Genomic DNA, 25,413 nt, shown 5'->3' with positions numbered 1-25,413 from the left:
ACTTCACTTTACCTGAGTGGTATAAAGATGATGCCGTTGATAATATTGAGCTGTTCCAGAACACTGGCCATACTGGGTGCTGTGAACTGGAAAAAGTGTCAGAAAACAACAAAATGACACAGTGTTCTATGAAACTAACACCAACAACACATTTGAAAATAAACTTGTGTCTGTAGCAATGGTCCCTCAAATTATTGTAGGCACTGAGCAAATTTCAGGTCTGCTGAGTGCAAACTTGAACGTTGTGAACATTCTGTGCAACTTCCAGCACGCGTTTACTGTGAACACAGAGGCTATACCCACTTTAAGTTACAGTTTTAACAGTGGCCATGTAGGCTACTGTGGCTATTTGATCATAATGTAGGCCTACCAGAGTGGCATACCATCAAAAACAATGGAGAAAATGCATCCCATAACATTTTAACATGGAAATAGCCGTTCTATCCTTCAGCCTACAGTAGAAGCCAATGTGTGGTTTTCAATGTAGGCCTACAGTCCATGAGCCTTTTGAAATAAACAAGCAGGGCTTGACATTAACCTGTTTATCTACTTGTCCTTCAGACAAAGTGGCTGAAAATGGTTGTGTTGTTTGACCCAAGAAACCACTTTATAGAATACAAATGTATTATTATTACCATGCCATTATTACAGAGAATCAGACAAACTATGCTACCCTCTGTCTATTGGCTACTTAGTTTATTCAAGCCTGCTTCAAAATAAAATACTGCCCCTTTAAGACAAAAAAAAGCTCTTTACCTGACTTGTTTTTCAAAGAGGTCTAGAAATGTACACGTTATGTGCTCTTGTAGGAAGCAATGATTGTATTTATTGCTGACTACAAATCATCTATAACTGGGCTAATAACTCACTAACAAGCAGAGGATATGAACAAAATGCAGCTCTCGCTTTGATCACAAAACAAGTACATCTACTCACAACCACTCATGCTGTAAATACAGTCCAGTTCAAAGTAAGTGGTACAGATCCATATATGGCAATGGTCTGTTTATGCCGCACGTGTCTGTGTAGAGTACGGGATGAGTAGTGTGTCAATGAAATGGAATCATACTCCGATACATTCTGCCTACAACAATCTCTTGCATAGTTTGTTTTGTTCCAGTATGTTACATTGAAATTGGCTAATATTGTGTTGATTCGATCACAATTGCCACAGTAAAGGGAAACATTGATAGTGTTATCAGGGAAATCTCTAGAACAGTGGTCACCAACCTTTTCTGAGTCAAGATCACGGAGTCAAAATGCAAGCCAAGATCTAATGCTCGGTTTTGTTTTAACATGACTTAAAAAACGTTGAGGGACATACATTTAAATCATTTTTATTTTACTGGGCTGATGGTGCCTGCATCTGATGGTCAGTCTCAGCGGAGGGAAGAGAGGAGAATGAGGGTCCCCCCCTCAACATCCCTTCACTCTCCCTTTCCTCCACTGATACTGACCAAAACGGGACACCGTCTTCCAGCTGATGGCGAAACTCGAGTCGCACCGCATTATTTCTGCCTCATGCACAAATTCATGTTGTTTCTCCTATGAACAGAGAAAGTGAAATATTCCTCGATATTAAGACTCAAGCCACTAATAATAACAACGCAAGCCTATAGTTCATTTCCTACTCATTCATTACTGCTGCACTGCTTGTTGAAGGGCTGAGTGGAAATAGGAAGAAGGTGCATTTTATGGCGTATAAAAGTGTTGACAGTGCTGAGTTGACAGTGCTGAGTACGAACTATAACTCACGTATAAAAACAGCAGCTCTTTTCTGTATTCATTGACAGTCTCTCTAATCATGGTTTTAAACGTTTTGAAATCTCACAGTGTCAACTTCGCTGTAGCTTTGTTTTATGCCTGCTATATTACTTCCGACAGTATCTGAGCCATCCAATTGGCCAGAAAGCACAGTTTGTACCTTCAGACACAGGAAATGGTTCAAAATGGCAACAGTTTTCCTACCCGGCACACAGGTCAGCTGAATCAGGTGCACCTACCGCCAACAGCCTGAGCCAAAAAATAAAAACACAAGGATTTATCGTTTTTTTTTTTACAGAAATGTTTGGCAATCGAGTAGGAATGGCTTTGAGATTAACCAGGCGATCGCCCGGTTGGTGACCACTATCTAGAAAGTTGAGTGAACTTCAATCTCATTCTTCTCTCTGTGGGATGATATTTTTGGGTGGCAAGTCTCGGGCTACTGTACGCGCAGTTTAGAGGGAACATTGGTCTGTAGATTATGCTATCATCTGAGTACAATACAAGGCCCTTTGATTTTGTCTTCGGGATAAAAACCCTGAAACTATAGCTATGCCCTAAGCCACGTGCCTTGAGTGGCATGATGCTGGCGTTGGAGCCGTTCTTGTAGATCTCGTTCATGGTTCTCTGCAAAGCCACAGCCTGCTGTGTGAGGTACTTCAGGTACTCTGAGCTCTCTTTAGTCTTCTCGTGGGCCTCTCCCACCTGAGAGGGGACATAGGGGAAGAAAGTGAGAAAGAAAGCTTAAAAATAGATTGACCTCAACTAATATCAGTTGTTGGTAATCTAGCACATATTCCACTTTTTTGTAATTTTTTTGTACTTTTTACAGCTTTTTCGTGATATCCAATTGGTAATTACAGTCTTGTCCCATCGCTGCAACTCCCCTACGGACTTGGCAGAGGCGAAAGTCGAGAGCCACGCATCCTCCAAAACACGACCCTGCCAAGCCGAAACACGAACCTGCTTCTTGACACACTGCTCATTTAACCCGGAAGCCAGTCGCACCAATGTGTTGGAGGAAACACCGTTCAGCTGGCGACCAAAGTCAGCTTGCAGGCCTACCACAACGAGTCACTAGAGCGCGATGGGACAAGGAAATCCTGGCCGGCCAAACCCTCCCCTTACCCGGACGACACTGGCCCAATTGTGCGCCGCCTCATGGGTCTACCGGTCACGGCCAGTTGTGACACAGCCTGAGATCGAATCCGGAAAAGTAGTGACACCTCAAGCACTGCGATGCAGTGCCTTAGCCTCCCGAGGTGCGCTGCGGTCTATCTAAGGAGAGGACGTGTAGAGCTTTGTGTACTGTAGCTGCACGTCTTACCTGGTTTTTGTAGATGGTGTAGCCCTCCTTCTCGTGCTGGAGCGCAGAGCGGAACTCCGCCTTGCTCTCGTAAACCCTCGCAACCAGATGATGACTGCAGAATTATATATAAAAATAATAATTGCATTAAATCAACTGAAGATAAACACAAACTTGAGTTTAGAACAGGAAGTCAGTTAATATACTGAAAATTATGTTCCGTTACTCAAGGAATAACTCTCCCTTGTCCTCACCTGAGGGCTACTTTGAGGGAGCGGGGTCCGTGGTATTTGGAGTTGATGGCCAAGGCGTTCTCCAGGAACCTCAGAGACAGGTCGTACTCCATTACTCCATGCAGCACCAGGCCAATGTTACTCTATAGGAGGAGACCCGGGACCACAGGGAGGACAGGTGTAAGGAGAACTGATTTGATAAAGGTCACACACAAACACACCTCAAAGGCTTCCACAAAATTGGTACATAACTTCAGAGTTAACGTGGTAACACGTCCACTTACAGGATGGTTTCAATCCAAAGAAAATAAATGAAATACTGTGGTCCACTCACATCTAGCAGCGCCATCTCAGGGTGGTCCTCCCCACACACCATCAGCATGAGGTAGCGGGCACGGTACAGCAGCTTCAGGGCAGTGGACAGCTGACCGTTGGCAAAGCAGTACAGAGCCAAGTGCATCTGGGGAGAGAAAGCAACCAGAGGCACTTAGAAACAGCTAACATGGAATGGCATTGTTTTTTAATGACGAAACAAACTTTTTTTTTTTAAATAGCCATTTTTCATGGATACATACATATTCCTGGATAGTGTTGGGGTGCTCGACGCCCAGCACCCTCTCACTCATCAAGACAGCCTTCTGTTGGTTACTGAGAGCCTGTGGACAGAGAAGTCAGGACTGTCACTGGAATTGCTGTGGCCATTTGTTTTCATGTGTGAGAGGAATATAAAAGTGTGTGTATCATGTCTAGAGCAGCACACCTCATGGTGGTCTCCCATGATGTAGTTAAGGCGAGCCAGCAGACGCAGGCAGGCACAGATCTCCACGTGCATGGCCCCATACACGTTGTTGAACAGGTTCAAAGCCTCGTTGATTAACTCACAGCCCTCCTTAAGGTAACCTGCAGACAGAGGCCTTGTTAAAAACTCAGGCTTCCACAATTGTTGTACAACACAAAAGAAAGTCATGTGAACGGGTTCAGAGAGGACACTAAGGTAAGTTGCATTGTTGAATGAATGTAGTAATGCTTCTGCATGGTTTGTATGGGGAGGAAGGAAACATTTCTCAGCCTTCGTGTGTGTGTTGCATGTGTGAGTAGAGCTTCATGTGCATATCTGTTTAGCACTAGGAGGACCTTGGGCTGTTGTGGTGACAGTATTACCGCCACACCGGCGGTCAAGAGTCATGACGGCAGTCAAATTCCAAGCTCTGATGCTGCTGATGGTCGTTAGTAGCCTACCAAACATGCTAACTGCCTGGTATTCAGAACTCTATTGTCCCCTAATCACGCTACCATCAATGCTAATGTTTTCAAAAATCTCAAACACTTCATGAGAGCCCATGAGCTCATGTTGGCAACATTTCTATAGGCTATGAAATTGAGTGAAAAAACAGAGTGATGGCTGCTAATAAAAAGAGGATCCCCTCAGCATTCTATAGGCTAGGCCAACTATATTTATTTCTCAACTTTCCTAATATTAAGCACATTGTTTATCATTACAACAGGAGTACAGCCTACCTGGCTGGCATGAAAATAAACCACAGGAAAAGCTTCCTCCATTCGCTATTTAAGTGCATAGATTACATGTATTATTTCCCACTGCCCCCGTTTAGAGACAGGTTCATGATGATGGTCCGTTCTTTTCTTTTTTTACCCCTTTTTTCCTCCCCAATTTCATGGTATCCAATTGGTAGTTACAGTCTTGTCACCGCAAATCCCGTACGGACCCGGGAGAGGCGAAGGTCAAGGGCCGCAAAGGTCGAATGCTTCTCGACATAATGCCCACTTAACCTGGAAGCCAGCCCCACCAATGTGTCGGAAGAAACACAGCACATCTGACAACCATGTCAGCGTGCACTGCGCCCGGCCGGCCACAGGAATCGCTAGTGCGCGATGGGACAAGGAAATCCCTGCCGGCCAAACCCTCCCCTAACTCGGACGACACTGAGCCAATTGTGTGCCGCCCCATGGGTCTCCCGGTCGCAGCAGGCTGCAACAGAGCGTGTACTCGAACCCAGAATCTCTAGAGGCACAACCTTAGACCACTGCGTCACTTGGGAGGCCCCTGATAATGGTCCATTAGAAATCAAAATAAGTTTCACACATATTATTTAGTACATGTAAAGACAATATTAAATAAAATAAAAAAACTCTGATGGGTGACAATATTAGCCTATCACTGCAAATTTCAAATCATAGTCGCACACCTAAATCATAGGCCTAAAATTTGCCTAAAACATAGGCCTACAATTTTAATAAGGTTTGTATCACAACTAAATTGGCCAAAAAAAATAATTAAAATTAAACACATTGATCCACTTTACAAGGGGTATAGATCTAACTGGCATACATAAGCATCGTGCGAGTTTCACATTTGGGGAAGATAATTGTCACTATAAAAATGCACCTTTATAATAAAAGCATTAGATGCATAATCACATTTGTGGTCACTTTGATAATGGTGTTTTCCATTAATGGAAAAATTCACACTTATAGCCTACTACCATGTGCACAACGCTGTGCTTATAATGAAGAAATAGCCCAATAGTTTATTTTAAGCTACATTTTCTGATCTGTTGCATCAGCCACATTGCATAAAAAAGTGTTTGTTGCTTATATTAAATTTGGAATCAATCGCATCCCACAACTGTCCCAGACTATGTATGGAATATTTATTTATTGCACAGAAAAGGTTGACTTTGTACTATGGGTGATAGTTGCTGTTCGTTAGGCCCACTCATCTTGTTGGCTGACGAAAAGTAAATGTGGACAGTTCTTCCAATATCTTCAATATGCACCTCGGAATTGGATAAGGACATGCACCTTTACTTGTAGCCTGTGAGAAAGAACCGATCATGTGACGGAGAGGCGCTTCTGATTGCACAGCACACTCAGGGAGAAAGGAACGCAGCAGCACTCCGGGCCGCAAAATGCATGGATTGTTTTAGGGTGCATTACGGCCACAAAGGGGATGTCGACATGAAATTCGAGGCATTTTCAAGTGCTTGTCAAACTGTGAGAGACTATTGAGAGTACAGCCTGTGCAAAAGCAGAGCTCATGCCTTTCAAGCTACTTTTTTCAAATCATTATTAGTCTCCTTACAATGTATTAAAAATCTAAAACATATAGCCCAACGTTTGTAGAACAACTAAAGTTACATTAATAACTCTAAATTAAGCATATAGGAGTACCAATTTCTTTGTTAACTGCCCAACACAATAGCGCTCGTGCGCACTCCCTCAAATCATTGAGAAAATATTTCTGTTTTATTCAGCTTTGTTCAATTGTATTCTTCATACTATAAAATAATGCCACAGAATTATAAGCAAATCTTGTCTGCTAAATGAAAAAGTGCAGCCCACAGCCATTTGGCATAGCCACATCAGGACAACTCAGAGTATGCTATTCTTCATATCATGCTTCTTTAGACCTGTCAAAAAAAAAAAAATGGCTTGTAGGCTGTGTGTCGAAGCCAGGAGATGCTAAATGTGTTTATGTAAATTAACAGTCAATTACCGTGAGACCAACAGTTATTTGCTTGACAAATCACCAGCTCACGAAATTTCGTAACCGCCACAGCCCTAGGAGGACCCATTCTGATCCTGCCCAGCAGGACTGGTATCCACGTCACCTTGCTGGACCTTGGCCTGTCCGCATGTGTGTGCTGCATTTTTAGTGTGAGTAGTACTGTATGTCTCTAGCACTAGGAGCATCCATGCCGTTCCGGGCCATGCTGATTGAGGTCTTGTAGCCTCATGCTAGCCTCACCTTGCTGGACCTTGGCCTGTCCACTCTGGAAGAAGTGAAAGGCATCGGAGGCCTTGGGGTTGACGTGCTTCACCACAGGGAAGATGTTAAGGATGTCCTCCTCTGTGAAGGCAGGCTTGTGGCGACTGTCAAAGTTATACTCCTTTATCAGGATCTAGAAAACACAGGAAGGCAGGAGGGGGACACACAGGAAGCTTGTTAGGAGGGGGAGGGTTAAAAACATGACATCATTAGAATATACATTCTGAATTACAATTTTACCCCTGGCACCTACTCCCTCGGCATTTCTATAGATCTGAAGTTATTTAATAAATGTATACAATAAGTTGTAAATCACACCTGTCTAAATAGGAATTGATGGGAGTTACCTGGATGCCAGCTTTGATGGAGATTTCTCTGAGCAGGGTGATCTTCTGAAGGCCGTATTTCTCCACTACCTGGTCAGCATTCTCACTGTAGAAAGATACATGTTTTTAGGAAAACCTACGCCAACTTTAACCCAAGCACACTCACCAGTGCATGCCGACATGGTAGCTGCCAGAATAGTGTGCTAACGTCAAGCCTACTATTGTGCAAACATCAATCCTAATTCCCACCCACCTGTGCAGGGTGAAGTTGTAGTAGCTCTGGGCCTCAGAGACTATGTTCTTCCACAGCTCACTGGGTGTCAGGCTGGCCCACGCCGTGTTGTCCCCTCCCCCTGGAACTCGGTTACGGCGTTTACGGTTCTTGCGGCGCGACACAAGCTCGTCGGGAGGCAGGTGTGCCACGGCATCAGGGAAGGAGGACAGGAAGCAGTTGAGGAAGTGGCTGACAGCAGCTGAGAGGGCCGACAACTCCACACCCTGGGAGATGGAGTACATAGTCTATTGTTCTCATATTTAATCAATTTCTTAGGGAGACAAATAATTACTTTCTATGATAAGCAAGTAGGGATACTCATTTTCGTGGTGTAAAAGTACAAAGATCTGTGTCATCCTAAGTGCATTATAATTATTTAACAATCATTGCTTAAAAATAGCAATCACCTGGAGGTATGTCTTGAAGATATGTTTCGCACATCTGGTGATCAACTCGCTGATACCTATTCTCTTCAGAACAGAAGAGATACAAAACCGTCAGGAAAAAAAAACAAGCTTAATGCAGATGAATCTTTATGTATTGTCCTTCACCCTGTCCTGCAATATGTCTGCAGTAGAAACAGAACATTCGAGAAGGTTATCATTATGCTAATAATGCTATCATTGCCCTTCATTATATTTCTCCTTAGTCAGTCCTCAAGAGCGTATGGAGGTCAGGGGTTTAAGCTTACATAGAAGTGCTCCAGCTGTGCCTTGGCTGGGGTCTTGTCCACAAACTCCAGCACGTTGCCTAGGTAACGCACATTGATGCCCCTCTGGTGCAGAGCCTCAGTCAGCGTGGCTCCATCCATAGGCAGAGCACTGTGGTCCAGACAGTCCTTCACCTGGAGGGAAAGACACGCATAAGAAAAATTAATTACCACACACACAAGAAAAAATAACCAAGGAAACACCAACCCACAAATAGCTAGACAGACACAAAGGCTAGTGATACAGTGATATAAGAAAATAGTTTGAAATATAGTAAAGGCAATGACTGCTTGTGCGTGGTACCATGTTGTTGCCCTGAAACTTACCAGAGAGGGGATCTGACAGGACACCAGGAAGGCTGCAGCATCCTTCAACAGCTGCTTCTGTTTCTGAATGTCATCCACACTGTCCTCAGGGAAACGCACTCCTGGGGGAGACATGGGGAGGAAATGAGTACTGTACAGCAGAGCCAGCTGCCACACAAAACCTCTCCTAAAAGCACTACATTTCCCATCATCCTACCTGGAGAAAAGATGTCTGGGTTGAAGCGGATGTCGAAGGAGGTGTTGCTGATGGAACCCACGGCCTTGCAGGCGTTGAGGACAACCTCTCGGCTTTTAGGGTCTTGATGGAGACAGGTCAGGGTGGGGTTGGTGAGATCAGGGGAGGAGGAGAGGGGTGTTTTATGAATATACCAAGTTAGCTAGGCAACTCAAATCAAAATGATATGGGGTAAGTTCCCCAAAAGCACCACTATCATCTTTTGTCCAATGCCTACATGCGTTGAAAAAGTTGAAAATCCCCACCAACACACTGTTGCAGATCTTAGTTTTTTTTTAAATTAAAAACACATTGTCATTAGAGCTATTGTCAAGCAGACAGTAGGGCCAGGGGCCACCTCCTGCTATCCCACACACATGCAATGATCACATTCAACAAGGGATTCTTTCCTTCTTTCTGGAGCGTCAAACCCTTTGATTAATTGTCACAACAGCCAATAAGAAATAAACTTGACAGATGTGGTTATTGGATTGCTATATCTCATACTGTTAGTGGGGTCCATGCTCACCCCATAGGAGGCTAAGAACTGGACAGGGACACCTAGCCAGGTGGAGAGATGCAACTAAGACACCAGCATTAAGTCTTCTTAGTGATACTATGGATAAACGCCCTCACATCCTGATGAAAAACCACACATACACTCTTTAAACTGGTCTAAGGGGGAGGACGAGAGTACTAAAAACTAAATAGAGTACCAATGGTCAATAGGGAATTGTCAATGGAAATAGTTGGCTTTCAGTTCAACAGCTGTTTAGAATCTGTGGAATGTCCTGAAATCAGAGCTACACGTGCCACGTTTTCATTGGTCTGTTCATTGAGTCTGGAGCAGGATACTTGTTATTTGGCCACTGGCCCAGTTGTACTGCAAGGACTTCTGATTGATCAACCCCAGGCTAGGGTGGGGGGGGTTATAAATGACATCCTGTTTATTTGTTCTGTGGAGAAAAACTGGGGACAGGGGAGACTGAACATCTACCTCCCAGCATAACATCTATGATTCTTCTCAAATCAATCTATTTTTGTCCCCGATTTGTTTTGGGGTCTGTGTTATTGAAGAATAATGTCAACTGCTAACAACTCACACACACACTGTTCTAAATGCAAGTCTATGGAGCAAATAAAGAGACCTCTTCTTTAAAAGCATTTCTCGACCGACTGGATATCCCCAGTCTTTCTCTACCCTGCAATGGTTTGGACGTACCGATACCGGATCCATCTTCCGCGGCTAAGGACTCAGCCAGCTCTTTGGCCTGGGCTAAGCCCGGGATACTATCCTCAGCCTTACCCTCCAGAGGGCTCTCGCACTCCCCGTTCTGAATCACTGTGGCAACGGGCACCAATGGCCCATTGGTGGTCACCGTGGGAACCACATTATCCTCTGTAGGGGTTGCCTGGGAGGCAGTCATGGTTGTTGCTGCAGCAGAGGGAATGTCCGTTTCTGTTGTTTGTTCTGCCTTGGGGGCTGCTTCTGTGGTGGTGGCTTCTGTTGCTGCTGGCTGAGGGGCATCAGTGGTAGAGGTGGTCTCTATCTGGACTGCGTCGGACTTGCCGTCAGTCAGGGTTTCTGTGGAAGTTTCTGAGGACTTGGCTGAAGCATCGGGGTTCTCCGTGGAGGGCAGGGCTGGAACGGCTGCCTCGGGGCTGTTATTCTCTGTCAGGGTGGCCATCTTGCTATCCTTGTTGGCTTTCTGCTGCATCAGCTGGAGTGCTGCCATCTTCATGAAGAGGAGGTATCTGAGGAGTAGATTAGAGAATCTTTATTATCCGAGGGAGTAGGACATCCATTCAGTTACGTGAACATTCAAATGTGCAGACACAATCATACACTAAAGGGAACATCAAATGACCCTCGAGGGACATACCCAGGGCACCCTACAGTACCTGTGCTCGACGAAGGCCTCAATGAGCTCCTGTCGGAGGCAGGCCAGACGGTGGCGGTGCTGGCGGGGGAAACCCTGTCTCACACTCTCAGGGGAAAGCTCCTCCCCTTCCACAGGCAGGAAGTTCAGGTCGGGGGGGAAGGTCCTCAGAAGGTCCAGGATGTAGTGGCGTCCATCGTTGCCAATTATGCCCTTACACTCAACAGAGGAACACAGCTCCACGGACTCATCCTTCTCATTCAGCACATTGTGTCTCTGGACCTGGGGGTGGGAGAGTCAGTCATTATGACAGAGAGAATGTGATAACCACAGTATGGCAGGTTAGAGACACGGCAGTCAATATACGTTGAACATCTGTAGGCCGGTGCAGTGACAAAAGATAGAAGTTTGCTTACCCTGTATTGACAAAAACATTAATCCCAAACAATTAGCAGACTTAAAAATAAACCATGAAACTGGCATTATCATATCCTCTTCCTCACCTTGAGTGGTCGACTGGTCCTCTCCAGAAGTTCCAGGTACTTCCCATGAGACACCACTGTCTTCCCAAAGTCGATAGACCCGTAGATAACGCTCTGCTCCTGCTCTCTCTCCAGAATGCCAGGGATGATCGACTGGGCCGTGACACGGTAACCACGATAATCCACCACCACAGTCCCCAGGGTGTACAGCCCCTCCACGTCTACGGCCCCGTAAGCCCGGACACCGTTGAGGTCGTTGGTGGGCGCAGCGTGCGCGGCAGCGTCCCCGCCCAGCTCACGGTAGTGGTCACGGACATCGAAGCCCAGGGAGAAGAAGATGTTGTTCCAGATAAACATCTGCATACGCGTCTCCTCGCCAGGGTTGATGGCCATCACGTTGCCGTCGATCACCGCCATGGAACCCCGAGTAGCAGCAGCCGCAAAGTCACTGTGGACCTGGAGAGAGGGAGAGGGGAGGAGAGTTAGAAAGTGAATGTGTAAGGATGTAGAGGATTGAACGAAGAGTAGTCTGTGCACACTACAGGATATAGACGGAAACAGACAGTAGCATAAAAGGAGGGTGCTTCAAGAGAGAGTCGATGACCGAGGCTCACTGGAGAAAGCAAATAAGCATGAAAGAGTGCAGGAGAGAAGAGGGGAAAGGAGTTGGGCTTCAACTGCTGCTGTAGGCTGGCTCACCTTGAAGATGGCCCTCTCTCTCAGCAGGCGTTCAGGCAGGTTCTTCCGGGCCAGCTCTCTGGTCGTCTGCAACTCCTCATTCCAGTCTCGCGTCTGAATAAATAACAAAGACCCCATGTTACACTGACAGTAAAAAACAGACTATTTTTGGTGTGTGTGTGCACTAGAGGTCGACCGATTAATTAGGGCCGATTTAAAGTTTTCATAACAATCGGAAATCTGTATTTTTGGACACCGATTTGGCCGATTCTTTTTTTTTTTTACACCTTTATTTAATCTTTATTTAACTAGGCAAGTCAGTAAATGACGCATTCATATTTTCAATGACGGCCTAGGAAAGGTGGGTTAACTGCCTCGTTCAGGGGCAGAACGACAGATTTTTACCTTGTCAGCTCGGGGGATTCAATCTTGCAAGCTTACAGTTAACTAATCCAATGCTCTAACCACCTGATTACATTGCACTCCACGAGGAGCCTGCCTGTTACACGAATGCAGTAAGAAGCCAAGGTAAGTTGCTAGCTAGCATTAAACTTAATCAATTATAAATCACTAGTTATAACTACACATGGTTGATGATATTACTAGTTTATCTAGCGTGTCCTGCGTTGCATATAATCGATGCGGTGTGTATCGTTGCTCCAATGTGTACCTAACCATAAACATCAATGCCTTTCTTAAAATCAATACACAGAAGTATATATTTTTAAACCTGCATATTTAGCTAAAAGAAATCCAGGTTAGCAGGCAATATTAACCAGGTGAAATTGTGTCACTTCTCTTGCGTTCATTGCACGCAGAGTCTGGGTATATGCAACAGTTTGGGCAGCCTAATTTGCCAGAATTTTACGTAATTATGACATAACATTGAAGGTTGTGCAATGTAACAGGAAAATTTAGACTTATGGATGCCACCCGTTAGATAAAATACGGAACGGTTCCCGTATTTCACTGAAAGAATAAACGTCTTGTTTTCGAGATGATAGTATCCGGATTCGACCATATTAATGACCTTCGGCTCATATTTTTGTGTGTTATTATGTTATAATTAAGTCTATTATTTGATAGAGCAGTCTGACTGAGCGATGGTAGGCACCAGCAGCCTCGTAAGCATTCATTCAAACAGCACTTTCGTGTGTTTGCCAGCAGCTGTTTATGACTTCAAGCCTATCAACTCCCGAGATTAGGCTGGTGTAACGATGTGATGTGAAATGGCTAGCTAGTTAGCGGGGTGTGCGCTAATAACGTTTTAAAAGTCACTCGCTCTGAGACTTGGAGTGGTTGTTCCCCTTGCTCTGCATGGGTAACGCTGCTTCCAGGGTGGCTGTTGTCGATGTGTTCCTGGTTCGATCCCAGGTAGGAGCGAGGGGAGGTACGGAAGCTATACTGTTACACTGGAAATACTAAAGTGCCTATAAGAACATCCAATAGTCAAAGGTATTTGAAATACAAATGGTAGAGAGAGAAATAGTCCTATAATTCCTATAATAACTACAACCTAAAACTTCTTACCTGGGAATATTGAAGACTCACGTTAAAAGGAACCACCAGCTTTCATATGTTCTCATGTTCTGAGCAAGGAACTTAAACATTAGCTTTCTTACATGGTACATATTGTACTTTTACTTTCTTCTCCAACACTTTGTTTTTGTATTATTTAAACCAAATTCAACATGTTTCATTATTTATTTGAGGCTAAATTAATTGTATTGATGTATTATATTAAGTTAAAATAAGTGTTCAATCAGTATTGTTGTAATTGTCATTATTACAAATACTTTTTATTTTTAAAATCAGCCAATTAATCGGTATCGGTATTGAAAAATCATAATCGGTCGACCTCTAGTGTGTACCTGTCCAGGTATGTGTTCCTCGTAGCCTAGGAGCGAGGTGTACGGTGTGTGTACCTGTCCAGGTATGTGTTCCTCGTAGCCTAGGAGCAAGGTGCTTGGTGTGTGTACCTGTCCAGGTATGTGTTCCTCGTAGCCTAGACGGGAGGTGTAAGCGTCCTCAGCTCTGACACAGTCCATGGTGTGGTCCACCTGGGGGGCGGTCCAACTGTACACCTGGAAGGGTGTGGCTATCCTTTCAAACGGATGCCGCTGGACCCTGCAGTCAATCAGAAACTAAATTATTCATGTATCACAGCGGGAATATTTCTCAGATAAGGCTTACCTGAATGACCAAGAAAAACAACTACTGTCTGGCTAATATATTTAGCTCTTAAAAAATATATATACACATTTCTGATAATGACTAATAATTGTATGCTTAGTTTGTTTTCCCCACATTACACAGAACTAATAAATAACTCAGTGCATTGTGGTTAGTGTAGCCCACTTACCTTGTCTTCTGCAGGACAGTGAAGTTCTTTTTGAAGGCAGGGCTAATCTGGCTCAGCAGCTCAACCAACGAGTGGCTCAGGAAGCTGGGGTTGGCTGGCTTGGGGTTGAAGGTGTAGGTGGTCGACCTGGAACAACAACACCATGGTCATCTCTCATTATGGTCAACTCTCAGCCTTGGCCAGTTGACTTTTCACACAATCTTGCCAAAGCTAACCATACTGTGCTGGCTCTGATATGTTCCCTTTCCAGTACAGTTCCAGCAAGAGGTGGATGTGTAATCAGGCCAACACAATCCAGCTCGGCTCAGCGCAGTAGTGTGAAAACAGCATGCGGTAAGTCTAACGGGAGAAAGGGAAAGCCAGACTCACTGGTTGAGGTAGAAGCCACGTGTGGAGGCGGTGATACTGATGTGTCTCTCCTCAACAGTCACCATATACAGGTACATAAGATCACCATGCATCTTCCTGTTGCCAGGGGGGGGGTTCCAGCCACTCATAGTCAGGACCTTCAGGCACTGCATGGGCTATAGAGCAAGAGGGGAAATCAGATATGGACATTGGAATGTGACTTATGACTTGTGGTGTGCTAGTGTGGATATTGGAAAAGGGTCATAGATTGATTACTTCATCTGTACTTTATGGTGGTAAGGATGTACAGGATATAGTACAACCCTGATTACTTCATCTGTACTTTATGGTGGTAAGGATGTACAGGATATAGTACAACCCTGATTACTTCATCTGTACTTTATGGTGGTAAGGATGTACAGGATATAGTACAACCCAGCCAGCTGATGTATGCTGGTTTTGTTGAGTGCACACTCAACTTTTAACTAATCTTACCCTTTATTCTATAACCACGTTTACTTATTCTAGAATAATAAAAGTATACTAGTGCCAGGCTTGAGTAAGTCTGGCACTTAGCTAGCAAATCATTGTGAGCTATATAAAAATGGCTCCTACAAGCAGATCAAAAGGTTGGAGCTGAAGCCAGTAAACTACAAACGGACAAACTCCTTGAAGAATGTAACACATTTTTTGAACTGTCAGATAATGTCACAGAGACACACATGAATCTATGTAAATGTGATCATTAGAATGATCATAATTAGCTTGCTGGCAACACCAGGGTTGTGGGTTTTAATTTTACAGCAAATGTGAAATATATGTCACTATGAACTGTAAGCCTCTTTGGATAAATGTGTTAAAATCATCGTAATTACCGTCATTATTACCTTCCAGTCCTTGTTCTGTGGCTGGAGGGGAACCAGGGGGCGTTCTTTACTGCCAGGCAGGATGTGTTCTGGAGGGGTACAGTCTATCTGCTCCAGATCACTGCCCTTCTTCTTCCACTTACCACTGTCTGCAGAGGAGATAAGGTCACAGGTCAGACTAATGCAGCCAGACCAAAGACTTTTATAGCCTGCTACCTAGGACACAGACATACACATTTGTAGGATAAAGGTGGCTGGATACCTCAGAATGCTGACTGAAATCTCTCTCACCCCAATTTCTCGCTGAACAGACCCACCCAAACACGCAAATAAACAATTGGGTACGCAAACACGTGTGCACGCACACACACCTCCTAGGTCCCCGTCGGTGAAGACACTGAGGAAGGAGAGAGAGTTGCAGTCCACTCCATTGTAGGCATCAGATGGGTCCAGGCTTTTCAGCAGGTCTCTGATATGACGCACATGGATACGGGCCTCGCGCACTGTGTAGGGCTCTGGGGTGAGGAGAAAGAAAGGACAGTCATTACTTTATTATCGATGCAATCTACAGACTGTCTCCTGGACTGTAGACTCTCTAGAAAGGGGACTAGGAAGAGATTCTGCCTTCGATCTTAAACCTATACAATTTTTAGGCTTTAAGATCAATAATGTCTAGGGGTAGGGGCTAGTGGCTGACTTGAGAACATATCACCAAGTCCTACCTTCCACTACTTTGAGAAGGGAGCCCTCCTGCAGGCCCTCGATGGATTTGAGCTCAGCAAAGTTATCCAGCACGTTGCCGTCCAGCTGCAGGGAGAAACAGGTACGATGACAGGTGTCCTCACGGTCCATCAACACCTGGTGGATCTCCTGCACCATCTCCTGGGGTGAAACCTGGGGGAGCGGGCAGGGGTTAACATCTTACAGCAATAGAGACTGATAATGTCTGGTCATACAGCTAGTCCCAATTTGGTCCCCATCTCTCCACCTTGGCCCTAACCCTTCAATGTTTGCAGATCTGAAGCCTCTGGATAGGTATAAGCGGTGTGCTGGTGGTGCTTCCATCCACTATATTGCTTACACCTTACAGATCAGCAGACGTTGAAGGATTAGGCGGGTCAAGGGGTAGTGGCAAATTGGGACCGGCTGTTGGGCTGTCTAAGTATGTACTGTACCTGGAGGTCAAAAGGCTCCGTCCCGGGTGCCTGGATCTTCACGGTGAAACCTGTATCCTGAATCACAATCACTTCCTGTTCGTTAGAATCCTCCACACCGTCCGTGTCACCACCCCCATCCTGCTTGGACTCCTCCTCCGAATGGTAGTGGGCCCCGCCCCCATTCATCACCACTGTGCTTGCACTGTGCCCTGTGATTGAACAGAAGGAGATACATTCAACATAGCTTGTCATCTGATTGGACAGATGGGTAGAGAGGGCATTGCCATGGCAGAGTGACACATAACTGAATTAATAAGGATATAAGCCTACAGATAGCAAACAAAGTAGTGCGTGTTGTCAGATTAGATTACTCCTAAAAGGGCATAGTCTACAGTGCTAAATCGGCGACTTATAGGATCCAAGGAGAATAGGATCCAATTAGCACAGAAAACAAGATCTCCAGCCTTTGCCATGTGAGGCAAAGGTATACAGATTACCTTGGTCTGCTTCTCTCAACCCGGAGTTCTTAACCATCAGACTCTAGTACAGAACACAAAAGTTGGTGGTTTGTTTGCCTGGTGCTTTTCGCCTTCTCCACATTGGGCACCAGACTCCCAAGGTCACTGAAGAGGAGCTATACTGGAAAGTGTGAAAGGAAAATAGAGCCATCCACACAAATCCTCCCCTCTGTGTGTGTGTATACATCTTCACTTCCAGAATGAGTGCAACCTCCTTGACCTCCGAAGGGGCCTCACTGGCACAAGGCATTGTAACTGTGGAGACATCTGTGTCGCAGGGGTGTTTCCCATTTACCAGAGCTAAAAATAAAACAATAAAAAAGTGTCACAAAATATTGTACTATTTTGAATGGTGTGGGTTGAGTTGCCAAGAGGAAAGGCTACATACATAAATAACAAGTGGGGCCTGCAGTGTGGAGGGGCTGTTTTCTCTCCCAGACAACTGCAACCGGCGCACCCTTGTTCAACGTCAAGGGTAACGCAGTGTCAGGGTTACCACGTAGAGGGGGTGGTTGGGGGAATCTAGAGTAAGAGGGTGAGCGAGAGAGAGGGCGGAGGGAATGAAAGAGTGAGAAAGAAAGACTCACCACGCTCTGAATACCAAACACAACAGCCTTGGCCAACAACTGGTCCATGCTGCAAGAGAAGACGGACTACTAAAAAAGAACAAGGAAAATAGACTTGAACATATGATAGGAGCCAAGGGATAATGTTTCTGTAGGTCAGAAGGGAGGGAGGTGAAGGAAGGGATCAACTGTGTTTTTAGAAACAGGTACAGTGGCCGGTCATCCTGTCCTGTTGTAGAAGCAGACATATTTGATATGTTACAGCAGTTACTCTGTCTCTCTCCTTAGGTGTCCTATTTCTGGCCTGATCCAAGTCACTCTTCATCGCTCCATTAATTCTTTCCTCACACCAGCAACACCCCAGCTATTGCATTTTTCTTAGAGTTGTCACAAACAGACAGTGGGAATCCCTTCGGTCATTCAAGGTCCTCTGCTTTCTTCAAGATTCACTTTTCAGCTCAGTCTGACTATTTTTGTAACTCCCACAAAAATTCAACATGGTACTTGACTCACATCAATTTAATGAAAATGTATACAGTTTAAGTTTCTCAAGTGGAATTGATGAGGTAGGGGAAGAGCCTTCAAATAATGGTGTGTATGAATACTTGCTGCCAATGCTATTCAATCTGTACTGAGAAGGCAAGACTACAAGTGTCAGAACCAAGAGTACAAAGTGCCAGACAGCACTATAAAAATCATCTAGCCTAATAATTGCAAAACAGACCCAGTTGGCCCTACAGCAACAGAACAGAGCACTAGGGGTGAGATGAAAGGGTGGGGAATGGGGTCCAATATTACACTACCTTCTGCCATTCTCAAAACATTTAGCCCAACTAAACGTGTTTTTTTAAGGAGGTTGAGCCTTCATGTCACTGTGTGTAGTGTAGACAGGAGAGAATCATGTCGTTGGTGACAATTCACAGATGAAGAGGGCAGCAGGTGGAGGGAAGGGAAAGCAGAATCCACAAACTGATGCAGTACTTCATACTGGCATGCATATTCTGGCCTCGGTGGGTGAGTTAGGCCTACATATACAGAAAGGTTGCTAGATCGAATCCCCGAGCTGACAAGGTAAAAATCTGTCGTTCTGCCCCTGAACAAGGCAGTTAACCCACTGTTCCTAGTCTGTAATTGTAAATAAGAATTTGTTCTTAACTGACTTGACTAGTTAAATAAAAAATTCAACCACAAGACCAACCTTAACCACACAAAATGGAGAAAAAATGTTGATTATTACACAAGCAAGGAGCTTTGATCCTCCTGAACAGGTAAATCATTGAGGGGGAGGGGAAGCAGAAAGACTAGGCAGACCAGCATTCAGTTAAACCAGTTAGACAAAACAACCCCTCCACACCCCATCCAGTGCCACCATTAGCATCTTCGCTCACTCCTCAGGTTGCACAGTAACCAAACTTATTCTCACGCCAGGATACGTCTCATTCAGGGCAGTGGGTCAAAGAGTTATAGGTCCCTGATAGTATGGAAAGGAAGACGAAAGAGATCAATTAGGCAAATAATAGAAAGCGGGCTACAAGAGATCAACAATCATTTTCACAATTTCCTCAAGGTGTGAATGTCTTGATCACTACTAACGTCCTTATTCAATCAAAATTGTGAAAGACCACTAGGCCAACTAATCCAGAGAGCGAGCTACCAATCTCCATGCTGCCCTGTCTGCTGCCCTGTCTGTTGTAAGCTGTTATATCTCTGATCAAGGTTAACCACGGACTGAGCGCTGTTCTTGTTTCGACTACAGATTAATTCATTCCCCATCCCCTTGACATGGCGGACCTTGACATGATGGGCCTACAGACCAGGGCAAAATGAAACCAAACAGACAGCATTTTGGGGGAGGGGGGGGGGGGGCACAGAGCAAGGCCTTTTTTTTGTCCAACATAGATAGATTTATTACACCACAAGATGGCAACCTTCTTTTGATAGATTGATATAGAGCAGGAAGGGAAAGCTTTCCTGCAGAGTCATGCATATATCTTTGCAGGGAGGTCTCATAACCAGTCAAATGAATCCTCTGTCTGAAGCATGTTGATGTGTTTTAGAATGGGTTGCTGTTTTAGACCTCAGACCTGTGGGGTATATGACAAAGCAGGATCAAGGAGTTAACTTGCCTAAATATTCTGAAATAACTTTTTATTTTTGAGAAAGATAAGCTTGAAATGGACATGGTCTAATAAAGAACAAGCAAATCAACAGTTATTTCAGGTTGCTTATCAAAGTTTGCTGGCTAACTCATTTGATACTACCTTGTAGTATACCTCTCTGGGTTGTGATTATGAAGGCCTGATGTTAGTAAAACATTACAAGAGATGACAAGGGGCTAGAGGGGGGGTGTGGAGAGTCTGGACAGTGCCCTGAGGACTACAAAGGTCACCCTTGAGGATAATTTAAGCTCCTTCGGTTACAATCACCAGCAGACCCCCTCACCCCGTTACCCTCAACCTCCTCCACCTCTCTCACCCCTGCTAACCCCCATGCTACCCCATCAGTCTGCCATGTGCTGTCTGTCACAATACTGTCAATACTGCAGGATACACAGCTCAGTGTCTTGGTAGTTAACCAACAGTCTCAAATGCAGCCTAAGGCATTTGTCTAGTCCTGCAGGCCTCTCTTAAATGAGAGGTGAATTGCAATAGAAAGCTAATCAAGGAGGTGATCGTATCTTGAAGTGCCAATAATAGGAAAGTAGTTTAGGGGTCAATTATTTTGTTGGTATTGATTACTTAATACCTATGGAGTTGTGAATGAATCTTGTCAATAGCTGACAAAGGTTGCCAACATACTAAAGCTATATGATGGACAAACACTTTGTCCATAAACAAGAACTTAAATTCACTAGAAGAAAGTATGATGGTATATGTGCTGCACATACAAAGCTCTAGTCTAGGTGAAGGCTAGCCATTAAAAATATGCTTCTCATCTTCCAACAAATACTGATTGGTACATTGGTACGTTTTGTTCATGTCTCAAAATCATTTGCTGCAAATGCAAATAATTGATGAAACATAACATAACCTACAAATACCTGGAATTAAGAGTTGTATTCTGATACAAATGACATGTTATTGCACATTACAGTCACTGGCTGTGACACAATGAGTCCCTACAATCAGTACAGTTGTCGTGCAATAACTGTGACAATGAGGCCAATTCAAAGTTTGACAGCTGAACTAACTATATTGTGTGTAACTTTATAGTCGTGGCAACACAGGCGTCTATGCATGCAACTTCAGGTCCTGTCAAATGTGACACCGAAAGCTGTGGCATTGTCGTGAAGGCTGCATAAGGTTGTGTAATTTCAACAGTGGCCTTACATTCACCAAACCTATACCAGTAGTGCGTCATGTGACTGTCTCGATCATCAATACTTTATATATATGACGCAAGCGATCGGTGGCAAGCCATGAAAATCGGTTTGTTTAAACGACACTTACCGGCTATATGACTCAGAATGTCTCAAGAATAACCTTCTCTCTCCGTGCATGCACCATGACTTTTCTCAAAGGGTCAGCTTCCGCTTCCCGGTCGAGGAACAGCCAACCTCTCCGGTTCTGAACGGGAGGGGGGATCGGGAAGGTATCATGCCAACTAACGGGGACATTGGTGATCTAGTCACTTCGATATTACTAGGTCACAAAAAGAGTATGCATTTGATGGACTAACTGGGGAAAAAAGTAGTTTATATTAATAGAAAACGGCGTGTGAAATTACTTCACATCGATTAGAACCCCTCTATTATCTTGAAATGTGCAGTTCCACTGAAGGTGACCTTCAGTCCATTCGTTCTTTCATGCAGGTACATAACAGCTGTGGTCCCATGTGCGTTAGAACGTGGGCTGCTCGCACCACATTGTTAAGATAGTGAATACAATTGTATTACTTTCTATAATCACATTTATATCAGCCATTGTTCTACAACAAGTCAGCATCACCACAAGCTTGGCTAACTATTTCGAAGCTAGCTAGCTAGCTAGTTGTGTGTATCAATGGTTGTGTCTTTGTTTGCCATACAGCCAGTGAGCAAACTAGTTAGTCGAACAGCTTATCTAAATAATTATAATAGTCATTTGATTGTTAGCTAAACCCTCTTGATATGGCCTAAGCTAACCACTTAGCTACATGTTAACGTTAGTTTAGCCAACACAACAACTACTAGCTAGCAAATACAACAGCTCAAGCAAGCTGTCATTGTTGAATTGACACATCTTGGTTGTATAGAAAACTGGTTTGAATACGGAGGCCCATTACTGCATTTTCAGCTAGTTAGCTAACAGACTAATCAACGCATTGACAGATGAGATGACTACTTTGAATTAACTCTACATGTGTGTAGCTAGCTTGCGAACGCGGTAATTAGTTACTAGCTATGTGCACAATTTCATAACTTTCAACCGACGCCGCTAGCATTACGATACAACTTAAACATTTTGCATGGTAGTTAGTCTCTACTAGCAAGTTTGATAACTACGTAACGTTAGCTAGTTACTTACCACACACACAAGGATCCTTGTTTGGTGCCTTGGTCTCTTGGTGGTCTGGCGTTTCTCCTTCTGCAAGATCAACTGTGTTAACATTACAGTTGGGTACTGACGCCTGGATGTCATCCGTCTTGCTCACCATTATTTGGCAGTCAGTGTGGCAGCTAGTTAGCTTAAAGGTGGCAACAGAAATATGTTGCTCAAAATTGCTATGTTAATCTGTGAAATGCTTCTTCTTAGCTAACGGGCTAGCCAGTTACATGCAGAGGGTACGATCTTACAAAAACAAGTCTACATAGGAAGGACAGTCAAAACTGGACATGGAAAACACGTGGTTTCTCCTCCTCCTGACCCCTTTGCCTTTGCGTTGGTTCCCGCCCCCAAAACGTCTGGCTACGGAAAGCGCAATGTGCCGTTTTTTTTATGAACAGGTGCCCATATAGGATCACAAAATGATAAACTGTGATTTTATTTTGGACAGGTGCTCTGTATTACTGGGATTAGAAAATGTTGACTTTTTGTATAACATCATTCTTTGGTTAATATGGCTATAGGGGTGTGCAACACTTCTCAAATCAAATTGTACTTGTCACATGCGCAGAATACAACAGACCTTACTGTGAAATGCTTAATTACAAGCCCATAACCAACGATTCAGTTAAGAAAAATAAGAGTTAAGAAAATATTTACTAAATAAACTAAAGTTTAAAAAAGAGTAACACAATAAAATAACAATAACGAGACTGCACAGGGGGTACCGAGTCAATGTACAGGCACTCAATATCAAAGCTGGTGAACCAGGGATTTGGGACTGAATACGTTTACCATATTGACCTACACTGCCGATAATGTTGTTGTTGATGTCTATAAACACCTATGTATGTATGTGCATACACCACCGTTCAAAAGGTTGGGGTCACATAGAAATGTCCTTGTTTTTGAAAGAAAATCAATTTTTTTGTCCATTAAAGTAACAAAAAATGTATCAGAAATACAGTGTAGATATTTAATGTTGTAAATGGCAATTGTAGTTGGAAACAGCTGATTTTTAATTGAATATCTACATAGGAGTACAGAGGCCCATTATCAGCAACCATCACTCCTGTGTTCCAATGGCGCATTGTGTTAGCTAATCCAAGTTTATCATGTTAAAAGGCTAACTGATCATTACAAAACCTTTTTGCAATTATGTTAACACAGCTGAAAACTCTTGTGTGATTAAAGAAGCAATAAAACTGGCCTTCTTTAGACTAGTTGAGTATCTGGAGAATCAGCATTTGTGGGTTTGATGACAGGCTCAAAATAGCCAGAAACAAAGAACTTTCTTCTGAAACTTGTCAGTCTATTCTTGTTCTGAGAAATGAAGGCTATTCTATGTGAGAAATTGCCAAGAAACTGAAGATCTCGTACAACGCTGTGTACTACTCCCTTCACAGAACAGCGACAAACTGGCAGCCATCATACCGCTCAGGAAGGAGATGCGTTCAGTCACCTAGAGATGAATGTACTTTGGTGCGAAAAGTGGAAATCAGTCCCAGAACAACAGCAAAGGACCTTGTGAAGATGCTGGAGGAAACAGGTACAAAAGTATCTATATCCACAGTAAAACGACTGCTATATCGACATAACCCGAGAGGCCGCTCAGCAAAGAAGGAGCCGCTGCTCCAAAACCGTCATAAAAAAAACAAACTATGCGATGATCAAGATGGTAACTACTAATAATTGGATATTGGGGAGAAAAAGGGGGTAAAATAAAAAATAAAAAACAGACTATGGTTTGCAACTGCACATGAGGACAAAGATTGTACGTTTTGGAGAAATGTAACTGTTTGGCCATAATGACCATCGTTATGTTTGGAGGAAAAAGGGGGAGACTTGCAAGCCGAAGAACACTAGCTCAACCGTGAAGCACGGGGGTGGCAGCATTATGTTGTGGGGGTGCTTTGCTGCAGGAGGGACTGGTGCTCTTCACAAAATAGATGGCATCATGAGGATGGAAAATTATGTGAATATGTTGAAGCAACATCTCAAGACATCAGTTAAAGCTTGGTCGCAAATGGGTCTTCCAAATGCACAAGGACCCCAAGCATACTTCCAAAAGTGTGGCAAAATGGCTTAAGGACAAAGTCAAGATATTGGATTGGCCATCACAAAGCCCTGACCTCAATCCTATAGAAAATTTGTGGGCAGAACTGAAAAAGCGTGTGCGAGAAAGGAGGCCTACAAACCAGCTCTGTCAGGGGGAATGGGCCAAAATTCACCCAACTTATTGTGGGAAGCTTATGGAAGTCTGCACGAAACGTTTGACCCAAGTTAAGCAATTTAAAGGCAATGCTATCAAATACTAATTGAGTGTATGTAAACTTCTGACTCATTGGGAATGTGATGAAAGAAATTAAAGTGCTATGTCCTGACCTTAGTTCCTTTTTTTATGTCTCTATTTTAGTTTGGTTCAGGGCGTGAGTTGAGGTGGGCATTCTATGTTTTGTGTTCTATGTTTTCTATTTCTATGTGTTTGGCCTGGTATGGTTCCCAATCAGAGGCAGCTGGCAATCGTTGTCTCTGATTGAGAACCATACTTAGGCAGCCTGTTTTCCCACTATGGGTTGTGGGTAGTTATTTTCTGTTTAGTGTTTTTGTTGCACCTTACAGAACTGTTCGTATGTCGGTTTGTTGTTTTTGTTCAGTATTCATCTTTATTAAAATCATTATGAATATGTACCACGCTGCGCTTTGGTCCTCTTCTCCTTCTCCCGACGACAATCGTTACGTAAAGCTGAAATAAATACTTCTCTCTATTAGTCTATTATTCTATTATACTATTATTCTGACATTTCACATTCTTAAAATGAAGTGCTGATCCTAACTGACCTAAGACAGGGAATTTTTACTAGGATTAAATGTCAGGAATTGTGAAACTGAGTTTCAATGTATTTGGCTAAGGTGTATGTAAACTTCCGTCTTCAACTGTACATGCAAGAATCACCTTTATCAGCGACTACAGCTGTGAGTCTTTCAGGGTAAGTCTCTAAGAGCTTTGCACACCTGGATTGCACAATATTCACCCATTATTCTTAAAATAATCTATAAGCCTTGTCAAGTTGGTTGTTGTTTATTGCT

At 43.8% G+C, this 25,413-nt stretch overlaps 1 protein-coding gene across 18 annotated transcripts in view; it reads right to left on the bottom strand.

Moving 5' to 3' along the window:
- The window catches only part of LOC110507701 (clustered mitochondria protein homolog), a 28,040-nt gene extending 3,031 nt beyond the window's left edge, over window positions 1–25,009 (bottom strand). Inside the window, exons 1-26 of one of the 18 annotated variants that reach the window (XM_021587856.3) lie at window positions 22,306–25,009; window positions 16,735–16,925; window positions 16,282–16,453; window positions 15,931–16,074; window positions 15,569–15,708; window positions 14,715–14,869; window positions 14,346–14,471; window positions 13,963–14,110; window positions 12,005–12,097; window positions 11,327–11,761; window positions 10,846–11,105; window positions 10,166–10,698; window positions 8,926–9,027; window positions 8,730–8,830; window positions 8,385–8,537; window positions 8,101–8,163; window positions 7,673–7,938; window positions 7,441–7,525; window positions 7,073–7,226; window positions 4,064–4,203; window positions 3,879–3,959; window positions 3,638–3,763; window positions 3,325–3,446; window positions 3,092–3,185; window positions 2,335–2,469; window positions 13–86 (exon numbers count right to left, since the gene is read on the bottom strand). In XM_021587856.3, coding sequence (XP_021443531.3) covers window positions 13–86; window positions 2,335–2,469; window positions 3,092–3,185; window positions 3,325–3,446; window positions 3,638–3,763; window positions 3,879–3,959; window positions 4,064–4,203; window positions 7,073–7,226; window positions 7,441–7,525; window positions 7,673–7,938; window positions 8,101–8,163; window positions 8,385–8,537; window positions 8,730–8,830; window positions 8,926–9,027; window positions 10,166–10,698; window positions 10,846–11,105; window positions 11,327–11,761; window positions 12,005–12,097; window positions 13,963–14,110; window positions 14,346–14,471; window positions 14,715–14,869; window positions 15,569–15,708; window positions 15,931–16,074; window positions 16,282–16,453; window positions 16,735–16,925; window positions 22,306–22,435 — 4,223 coding nt within the window. In that variant the 5' untranslated portion in view covers window positions 22,436–25,009. Of the gene's footprint in view, window positions 1–12; window positions 87–2,334; window positions 2,470–3,091; window positions 3,186–3,324; window positions 3,447–3,637; window positions 3,764–3,878; window positions 3,960–4,063; window positions 4,204–7,072; window positions 7,227–7,440; window positions 7,526–7,672; window positions 7,939–8,100; window positions 8,164–8,384; window positions 8,538–8,729; window positions 8,831–8,925; window positions 9,028–10,165; window positions 10,699–10,845; window positions 11,106–11,326; window positions 11,762–12,004; window positions 12,098–13,962; window positions 14,111–14,345; window positions 14,472–14,714; window positions 14,870–15,568; window positions 15,709–15,930; window positions 16,075–16,281; window positions 16,454–16,734; window positions 17,535–21,249 lie in introns of all 18 variants that reach the window. The other 17 variants (XM_021587858.3, XM_021587859.3, XM_090223494.1 and 14 more) reach the window with 17 other exon arrangements.
- Between the last annotated feature and the right edge of the window lie 404 nt (window positions 25,010–25,413).

Source organism: Oncorhynchus mykiss, chromosome 27 (genome assembly GCF_057628025.1).
Source record: "Oncorhynchus mykiss isolate SJ-2025 chromosome 27, ASM5762802v1, whole genome shotgun sequence".
Classification (NCBI taxonomy): domain Eukaryota; kingdom Metazoa; phylum Chordata; class Actinopteri; order Salmoniformes; family Salmonidae; genus Oncorhynchus; species Oncorhynchus mykiss.
Note: the sequence above shows the minus strand (reverse complement) of the source record. Positions and strands in the feature narration are given on the sequence as shown.